The sequence below is a fragment of the Oryza sativa genome, chromosome 2 (genome assembly GCF_034140825.1).
Source record: "Oryza sativa Japonica Group chromosome 2, ASM3414082v1".
In the NCBI taxonomy this organism is placed as follows: Eukaryota; Viridiplantae; Streptophyta; class Magnoliopsida; order Poales; family Poaceae; genus Oryza; species Oryza sativa.
In genome coordinates this window covers 31,529,532-31,539,465 of record NC_089036.1, presented here as the reverse complement: position 1 = coordinate 31,539,465, position 9,934 = coordinate 31,529,532, and the positions used below count along the sequence as shown (strand labels likewise).

Genomic DNA, 9,934 nt, shown 5'->3' with positions numbered 1-9,934 from the left:
CATGTGCTGTAAATGTGCACGCATTATTGCCGAAATGATTCGAGTGGGCCTGGCCTTCGTTGGCCCATGCATTTGCCGCAATCGCATTATCAATTGCATCGCAGAGCCAACAACACGATCGCCAAATCTCCCACTTGCGCTCCATGGCAGGCAACGCACCGAAGGCAACAAACATATGTGCTTCATCGTTTCACCGTTTCGCTATCCTGTTCAACTGTTCCATCCGTGCACAAAGAGCTAATGACACAAAAAAGTCAGAAACATTGTCAAACTAGCCACGCAATTGCACACGATTTACGGGCTGCCCGGTCGATGTGCAGTTGTGCGTGAGCACACTGACAGCGATGCGGTCCTCGCCTGTGCGCATCTCAGCATCACAGGAAACAAACATACACTATGCTGCCTCTGTTGCAAGATCGCAACTTGCAAAGGAAGATGTCCCTGCGTAACATGCCATCACCATGTCGTACACATGGGCATAGCAAACCCCAATACCCCATCCTATGTTTCCTGAATCCTGACTGGTGCAGTCAGCTCTCGGATATGTCACTGACGACGGTGGCCAACTCGGTTTTTGGCCCACCTGTCAGTCAACTGGTCGATGTGTGACGCATGCAAAACGGCAGCAGCAGCAGTAGCTTCCGTCCCTTAAAAAAACAAACAGTAGTAGATGTGACACATTCTAGTACTACGAAGCTAAACATATATGCTTGGAGTGTACTCCCTCCGTTCCAAAAAAACAAACCCTGGTTTTTCGTGTCCAACGTTTGATCGTACGTCTTATTTAAAAAAAATATAAAAAAATTAAAAAGATAAGTCACGCATAAAATATTAATCATGTTTTATCATCTAACAACAATAAAAATACTAATTATAAAAAGATTTCATATAAGACAGACAATCAAACATTGGACACGGAAATTCAGGGTTTGTTTTTTTAAGAACGGAGGGAGTATGTAATTAATGGGTGGCAATTTAGTCTTTTATTGATGGTCCTCGACACTCCATGTTAGTATTATTTTTTTTCTTTTTAAGTGTGGTTTTGTATGTTCAGCTGTATGTATCTTAGTTATGTAGAGGTTAGAGGTGTTCTCAGGATAACTGTATCACTTTGATGTAATTGACTAAGTTTAATAAAAGCTTTTATTATTTAAAAATATAATCGAGTATATCTTAAATTCATAGTATAAGAATATGTTACATTCTGTTCTAGAATTTTTTTTTCTTGACAGGAGGAGTACGGAGGAAGACGGCATGGGCCTGAGGGTGTGCGAGAAGGCAGCCTCTCGCACAAAGCAGAGCACATGGCCTCATTAAATTCATCAGCACTTGGGTCGTCGAAACAGCCCTGTGGGATTACGTGACACTCGATCTTGACATCACGCCGCAAGATACTGACGTTTAACTTGCCTTGATAACTGCGTTGCCGTTGTTGAGTGTTGACCCTCACCATGTAATCAGGATGAAGATCAGCGCAAAAATGGAGTGGCCCTAATTGACTAAACATCGTGAGATCGATGCTTATCGGTTCCCCTGGCCCATGACACCTATAATCTCATTCGGAACTTCATATTTTGATAGACTGTAAACACCTCAGCTAAACTCTGTTTTTAAAACAGGCCTGTTCGCTTATTCTCTCCCTCTTCCATGAGAAGCATTTAGGATACAATTAAAATACTAAATTGGACTAGCTTGTTTTCAGGATGTTGCTGGTTGGACGGTAACCAGAAGACATTGTCGTCGCAAATCATAAGGTAGTCTATTCCATTATCAGCAAACCGCAGAGTGCAGAACCAAAAAAAAAAATACTGAAGACCAAGCCATGATCACAGAACTGTGATAGAAGCAGTATTTTGGGCCATGATATGTGCCATCCATCATGGAACTTCTCTGTGACGTTTGTAAACAAAATTAACGAAGGAGCCTCGAAGACGTCATGGAACTAGACTGCATTTTGCATCGCATATTATACTAGTACATATTGTAAGTTTGTAACATTTTGGTGCCCGATGTAAATGGCAAAGCCTTTCCCTTTTTAATTAATTCTTCCATAGCTAGTTAGGTAGTGGTCGCCAATTGACATGTGGACCAGAATATTTGGCTACCGGACCAGAGCTGACTTCACTTAATCCATGCATGTGTTCGTGTTGCTCCTGAGCTAATTCTAGTAGCATCTTTCAGAGGACTAAAAATCCAGTTACGTGAAAGAAAAGATTGTGTGGCCGGCTCTATCTTTGGCATGCATTAGATGTATACAAAAACAAAAAAAACGGAAGATTCTCTTACAGATGAATACGCCCAAAGTTCTCTACTAGTGGCACTGCTAGAATACAACGTTTTGGCACAAGTTTGGCAGCTCTTCGCAACTTCACCAATACAAAACTTCACAATTGTTCGCCAAATCCTTAGCCCCGTTACCAGCATGGGTTGAGTTAGCTACACCAGTGAATCGATCCAAACGTACGTACATAGGACAGCGACCCCCACTCAAAATTCTCAATGCAAAAAACGGTAGAAAAAGAAAAGGAAACGGAAGCAAGCCGCACGGGTGAAGCTAGCCCGAAAGGGCATAGTAGTAGTAGTAGTAGGCTGATGGCTCGGTCGGTTTGGCTTGGCTTTTCATGGTCCAAACCGCACGACGAACCCGCGAAAGCGACCGGCGCCGATGGCCGATGCGACACGCACGGGTGTGTTCCCATCTCCGCACTGTGCACCACACTGTTCGTTTACGCGGCCACAACGTCAGAAAGGCAGAGCTTCCCGTTCCGGACGAGTACAAACAACCGCCCCGGAACATGTACGTGCCAACCCCCGCGTTCACGTGCGCGTCGCTCCACGGAAAAACGGTGGCCCCCTCGCGCCTCGCACGGGAAAACGCCCGACCCCCCCCCCCCCCCCCCCCCCCCGCGCGCCGTGCCCGGGCGGGTTGGCCTCCTGCTCGTAATCCGCACCGCGACACGCTCGCTCGCTCGCGTTAGCTGCTCGTAGCCTCGTAGCTCTGCCCATGCGCTGCCTGTTACGTACTCCCTCCTTCAAAAAAAAAAAAAAAAAACCTGTTTTCTGTGTCTAACGTTTGACCGTCCTTCTTATTTTAAAAAATTATAAAAAAATAAAAAGATAAGTCACACATAAAATAGTAATCATGTTTTATCATCTAACAACAATGAAAATACGAATAATAAAAAAAATTCATATAAGACGGACAGTCAAAATTGAACACGGAAACTTAGGGTTTGCCTTTTTTAAAACGGAGGGAGTAGGGATAAAAACGTATTGGAAATTTTTCGGTTATCAAACTTGTTTTTGAAAAAAAAAGGGAAAATGTTCGTTGTTGAGTTGTTATCATATTCAATAATATGAGGTTTTCTATTTCTATTCCAGTTAAGAAAAGTATGAAAATAAAAATAAAAACATTAGAATTATTTTCGTCTGTTTTTTAACCATTTTGACCCCAGGTAGGTGGTGGGTTGCCGCTACTCTGTGATGCACTTGATGGTGCAGAAGTAAGAGTTGTGTGATTTCAACTTCGAGATCCCGTGTTTAATTTCTAACACATAATTTCTTTAAATTGTTTGGAGGGACCTCCCCTCTTTAAATCTCTTTTTTTTTTCTGCCGCGACTCGCAGGTCACGACCACATATAGGAGCAGGCGGCGCGTTTGAGCGGTAGGTGCGCCGAAGACAGCAGCGGGGGAGGAGGTGGATACATACAGGATACGTGTTGGTCAAGTCCACTCTCCATATATACCACTACACCACCTCGTCGCTCGGGCAGTTGCTGCTGCAGCGCTGCTCACTGTGCCGTGTCCACCTCGCGCGCGCCTCCCTCCCGTTCCCGTATAGCGGTGGGGGCTCGGCTAGCTAACCGTGTGTGATCGAGCGTTGCGGGGGGGAGAGGATGGGGAATTGCCAGGCGGCGGAGGCGGCGGCGGTGGTGATCCAGCACCCGGGCGGGCGCGTGGAGCGGCTGTGCTGGTCGACCAGCGCCGCGGAGGTGATGCGCGCCAACCCGGGGCACTACATCGCGCTCGTCACGCTCCGCGTCGCCGAGGAGCGCCAGGACGGCGACGGCGGCGCGCGCCGCACCGTGCGCCTCACCCGCGTCAAGCTCCTCAAGCCCAAGGAGACCCTCCTCCTCGGCCACGCCTACCGCCTCATCACCACCCACGGTATGCGTATACATCACTCACTCGCCCTTTAATCTCCTTCTTCCTTCGCTTCGGTTAATTCTTCGTGCGACTAAACCGAATGCGTTTGTTGTGATTTTTGTTGCAGAGGTGACCAAGGCGGTGCAGGCGAGGAAGGAGGAGAAGGTGAGGAAGGCGCAGCAGCAGCTGGAGGAGTCGAGGCAGAAGCTGCAGAGCAAGGCACGCGCCGCCGCTTCGGCGGCGGCGGAGGTGGATGAGGCCGCGGAGGAGAACGACAACGACAGCGACAACTTCGACGACGAGGCGGCGTTGGATGCGAGTCTTGATCAGGTGGGTTTACATGGATCAGAGTGGTAGTAACCTGTCCTGCTTTAATCCAACCACTTTTTGTTCGATGCTCCCATGCACGTCCGTGGCATGATTGATACATGCTCCTACTACTTCTTTAAGGCTGTGTTCGCATTCACCTTTTCCCATCCCCTTCCCCTCGTTTTCCGCGTGCACGTTTTTCAAACTGCTAAACGGTGTATTTTTTATAAAAAGTTTCTATACAAAAGTTGCTTAAAAAAATCAAATTAATCCCTTTTTAAAAAAAATAGCTAATACTTAATTAATCACGTGTTAATGGACTGCTCCGTTTTCCGTGCGCAGAAGTTGGGTTCCCATCTCCCCCATCCGAACTCAGCCTAAATTGTCTCTCTCAGATGCTGTCGTTAGTTGTTCCTCGCGATCACCGTGTCCTTCCATGATTCTCTATCTCCTTTTAACTTCTGTCTATCTGACTTTATCATCCAAAAGAAGTGTTCTTTTTTTTTGGTTTTGGGATTTCCATTTAAGATTTTTGCAACCGCTGAATCTCCCTAGTAATCACGGAAATCAAGAGTCCTCGTCTTAATGAGCCCAGTTGAGAATACAGTACTACCTATTCCCAACCTCCAAGTGACATGCATTCAATAAGATTATAAGGTTGTGGCCCTATGGGGCCAACTGGTTTTAATAGTTGGTTTCTCTAAATTTAGTGAGTGGAGTAGCAACTAGTGTCAGGTTTCCAGGACCATATTGCGAGATTCCTTACCACTTCTGAGACCGCGGCAACATGCAAAGGTTCCATCTTTTCTGATTACTCTACTGTTTACCCACCTGATTGCAGTTGGCGCGTCAGGACAGCAACCGGAGCTCCAGCGCGCGGCACCGGCAATGGCGGCCTTCGCTGCACAGCATCGACGAAACGACGGGGAGCTGATGCCCTGCCAATGGCGTCAAGCATAGAACACGATCATACGATGGTTAATCGTCGAGCGGTGAATCTGTATTTTTCGGTGTTTCACCCGGCCTTGATTAGCTTTGCAAAGGTTGGCGCGTTTGCACACTGTGAAGTTGAGTTTGACACCTCAGGATGACAGGGCTGCTCGGGAAACTCTGGCCCTGATGAATCCGTGTAAATTTTCAGGCTTTGATGGGGCCTTGTTGTGAGGTTGCTCGTTTTTTCTTTCTTGATACATTTGCACCTGGAATCAGAACAATGTTGCTCCAGAAAAAAAGAGAAAAAAAAAGCCAGAAAAACTCTGTACTTGATGCTCTCCTACAAATGGGAATCGAGCGCATTTCATGATCATAGTTTTTTAAGGATGTTAATCTGTTTATACAAGTATAATTCTTGATGCCAAATTTCGCAATCATAAGCTCAGTGCCCAGTGACAGATGCCGAGATGCACCTGCAGATGGTGGAATCAGCATCATCAGAGCATTCGGAGGTTGGAAACTCATCATGCTGATTCGCGTCGGCGATTGCCTATTGGGATATCAAACATTTGTTTAAGCTGTTCCTGATGTCCTAACAGGACAAGTGGTAAATGTCTCAAATCAAGATGCCCACAAGCCAAGGCCAACATTACCTACCACTCTACCAGGCTGAGTTATGCATTGACGCAGTAGACCAGTTGTTTGTTTTCACATGCATGCCTCAGAAGAACACATGAGCTGACAGTCTCACTGTCCCACTGTATATTAACGGCAAGCCACTTGTTAGCGTAGGATATAGGTAGTCTTCTGGCTCTCTGCTAGCAACAGCTCGCAGAAATTAAATACTGTCAGCTACTAACCACTTGTTAATGCAGCTAATTAGCCCCAACTTCTAGAGCGAGTGAGTGCCTGATGGCTGGTGCTTACCAGTTACCAGCCACCACAGGACATCCCAGCCATTGCACGCTGCGGCCCCTCGCCGGCTCAGTGCCTCTACTTTAATTTGCAGTGTTGCTCCTGCAGTAACACTGTACAAAAGCACCAAAATGTATCTCCTCGGCACTTCATCCTCCAGGATTCAATTCGGCCGCGGAACAAAAATGATGGATGACGAAACATGAACGACTGGTACTATTTGGCATGTTTCCTTCATCTTATCATCTTGGTATGGACGTCCCAGGCCAGGCTTCAGGGCCCTTGTGCTGGTGGACATGGCAAAAGCTTGCCCGGCACGTGCAGTCCCTGACATCAGATGAGCGGCACTTTTGATTTTCAGTTAAAGCCACGGAACAAACATCAACCGTAGCTCGAGAATCAGAGGAATTTGGATGATCCTTATCCATGGAATTTGGATGGCATCACGGCACATCTGCAGTGTACCTGGGCCCTGTTTAGAAGATTAGCCCAGAGCTAATTTTGAGAGCTAGTACTTAGTCATGAATTGGTAGGCTAAACATTAGCCTAGGGTGGTACGTTTGGATCCATAGGCTAATTCAAGGCTAAAAGGTGGAGAAATAGTAGAAAGAGAGGAGAGAGAAGGAGATAGAGCTGCCTTTTGATGGTCACCACACAAAATTAGCCCCATTAGCACCCCTTGAAGGGGCTAATGTTTTAAGGGGGGCTAATTCACATTAGCTCAAAATTAGCCCACCTGTTTGTATTCTTGAGAGCTAATTTGAGGCTAAAAGGTGAGGGGTAAACATTAGCCCATGAAATCAAACAGGGGCATTCACCTGTACTGAATCCTGCATCCTGCAATGCAAAAGCTTTTAGGGCTTATTCGTTTCTAAGGAAAACCAAAGGATTTCCAAAACAGAGGATTTGAATCCTGTATACAGCATTCGGTTTACAGGATTGAGCTATAGGAAATTTGAAGGAAAATTTCCTTTTGTGCCAGCTGTATCGGTAAAACATAGGATTTTTTGCATCTAGTACGACCTCTTGGAAATTTTCCTGGCGCGAAAAGAGCGCGCCACGAGCGCACCGCGCGCGTAATCTTTTCGCTCTCACGACAAAAAAGGTAGGTACCGGCGCTGAAAGGAAAATAAAAAAAAATCACAGGAGGCAAACAGACTCGCATAGAAGCCATCGCCTTTGATCCCATCTCCTCTACCACTTCCTCTCCTGGCTCCATGATTGGGTACTGGACCTCCTCTCCCACATCGATCGCCGGCACCGGATGCACCTTCGCCGCCCAGGTGACAGGACGCAACGGCAACAACGAGAAGAGCCACGGCAGAGATCGGCAAGGACGCGTTGATTGCAGGTTTGGTGCCTCCTCTTGCGTTGTTATGCGTAGATCTGATGCCCCCTGCTGCTTCCTTGCATATACCTTAGCATTTGGGTCGCCGCGAATGGGGTCGCAGCTGTAACACACAAGGGTTCATAGCGCCTGCCCAATGGCAATCTTGTTTGGTTCAGAGAAGTTGTTGCCGGCGGGCGGCGGCGATGAGCAGCAACAAGTAGTATTTGCATAACCAGCATCTACGAGATAAAATTTACCACCAGGAACTTGAAAACCATGATTAAGTGCATTATGTAAAACTCTTGCATCTGAAGCTGATCCCTCCCATCCAGGATGTATATGCACAAACTTCAAATCAAAATCACAAGCAACCATACAATTCTGAGAGATTGTTTGCTTCCTATTTCTATATGGCTCTTGCTCATCCAATGGAAGTTTCATAGGGATATGAGTACCATCTATAGCACCAATACAATTCTACACAGAAACAAGACATGTCAAAGTTATTTTTGTCCAGTTCATGAAAAATTAGGATATTCAAAATATGAAATCAGAACAACTTAACAAGTGGCCATGCCTGAAAAAAGGGGTAAAATTGTGGTTTCCTCAAGATTGGATGTGGGTGTAGGGATGGTGCACGAATGTAGACAGATGTGAGATTTGTGATTGCTTCCAGCACTGCTTTGAAATATCTATGTATTGTATCTGGACTATGCTGAAACCAATCTTGAAGTGTTTCATTGGTTGCATTTTTTGCCACTGTATATAAGAATATAGCAATATGCTCTTCTACTGAAACATATAGTGCCAGTTAGGTACTCTTTCTCACGTAACTTATTGACTAGTGCATGAAAAATGTCGACCTCCATACGGAAGTTTCTTTTGCATAATCTTTCATGTCCTGTTAAAATCTCATGTACACGGCAACCCCCTGTAAGTTTTGACGTGTGCATTGGTCTCCTAATACAAGATGATTGTGATGAATCTCCTAAAGTAGGCAGAACAAAATGAATGAACTCATCATCACTTTCTGATATACGTCGGTAGCTTGGATTCATGGTGTGCAGATGTTACCAAACTGATGCTGTAAACTCAAATAGAAGAGAGCTAAAAATCAAGACTTTTGCTGAGGAAAAAACAATTTTGGTGCACCAGATGAACAAGTAGTACCTTGTTGTTACACGAGCAAGTAACGTCCAGCTATGGTGGCTAGACGATGAGTAAAGCTTCTGGAAAAATTATGCAGATAGTGAAGAGAAGAGCAAAGGATCAGCAAGCTTCTTCCACAGTTGATGAGCAAATAGAAAGAACAGGGGAAAATGGTGCACAAGGCTAACGAGGGCTATTTATGCACTTCAAAGCTAACGGCTAGTTGAGGGCCGATGTCAGTTGATGCAAACTTAAAAAAATATATTTCAAACGGCAGATTTCCTACACTTCTCCTGCGGTATATCCGAATGCACACTTTTTTTAAATTCCTGACGTTTAGCTTCCCATAGGATTGGACTCCACAGCTATCCCTATTCCTTCATTTTTCCTAATCCTATGAGTGAAAAAATCCTTTAAAACGAGTAAGCCCTTACTGTGACGATCAGTATTTATCGGGAACGGGGTCTTTCCTTTTCTTTTGGAGGCTTTAACTTCTTCCAGCATTTTGACCGTTCCGTACCAACTACCAAGTGAGCTTCTGATGGTTTTGTCTAAGAAAACCATGATTTGGCGATGGCAGCCTTTATTGAAAGACATACCAAGCGCTGGGTGGTCACATCTCAGGGCTTGTTTGGTAGAACTCTAACTTATAAATTTAGCTTCAAGAGTTGGGTCTGGAGTGAAGTTGTGGAGCTGTCTAAACCCAGCTTTACCTTTCTAGTTCATTTTATGAGAGAACACTAGCTCCGCTCCCATTTCAGGTGGAGCTGAAACGGTTTGGTTGAGCTCCAGCTCCGGGAGAGGTGGAGTTGGAGCTGGAGCTGTGACAAACAGGCCCTCAGTTCCTAGATTTGCATTGACGCTCCAACGGGAATATTCGTGCACAAGTAATCGAGTTTTGTATATTTACCGACGAATGGAATACGCATATTTTTTTTTCTTTACTTGAACTCCCGTGCAGTGCACTGGAGATGACATCATTAGAGCATCACCAAGAGATTACATATAACCTCTAAAAATTTGTTTTTTTTTCATAAACTCAAAATAGGAAACAAAATAAGTAATATCTTAAAGAAAAACCTAAATTTTATTAAAAAAAATATAAAAGTGAGACCTTATTAAACTACCAAAAGAATTTCCATTTTACTTCG

At 45.2% G+C, this 9,934-nt stretch overlaps 1 protein-coding gene and 1 long non-coding RNA gene across 2 annotated transcripts; one reads left to right on the top strand and one right to left on the bottom strand.

Moving 5' to 3' along the window:
- Positions 1 to 3,651: 3,651 nt before the first annotated feature.
- Positions 3,652 to 5,762, top strand: LOC4330688 (uncharacterized). The gene is made up of 3 exons (XM_015768168.3): positions 3,652 to 4,168; positions 4,275 to 4,477; positions 5,298 to 5,762. The coding sequence occupies exons 1-3, from the start codon at positions 3,898 to 3,900 to the stop codon at positions 5,388 to 5,390; spliced, it is 567 nt and encodes a 188-aa protein (XP_015623654.1). The 5' UTR covers positions 3,652 to 3,897; the 3' UTR covers positions 5,391 to 5,762.
- A 1,529-nt stretch (positions 5,763 to 7,291) lies between these two features.
- On the bottom strand, positions 7,292 to 9,221 carry LOC136355444 (uncharacterized). The gene is made up of 3 exons (XR_010739696.1): positions 8,805 to 9,221; positions 8,212 to 8,718; positions 7,292 to 8,111 (listed from the first exon to the last, which is right to left on the bottom strand). It is a non-coding gene; the product is annotated as an uncharacterized lncRNA (long non-coding RNA).
- Positions 9,222 to 9,934: the final 713 nt, after the last annotated feature.

What these genes read in the sequence shown, in the direction of transcription:
- LOC4330688 (XM_015768168.3), top strand. Translation starts at nt 3,898, where the DNA reads ATGGGGAATTGCCAGGCGGCGGAGGCGGCGGCGGTGGTGATCCAGCAC. An exon ending in CCGCCTCATCACCACCCACG is followed by an intron (nt 4,169 to 4,274) that starts GTATGCGTATAC and finishes TTTTTGTTGCAG; the next exon opens with AGGTGACCAAGGCGGTGCAG. An exon ending in TGGATGCGAGTCTTGATCAG is followed by an intron (nt 4,478 to 5,297) that starts GTGGGTTTACAT and finishes ACCTGATTGCAG; the next exon opens with TTGGCGCGTCAGGACAGCAA.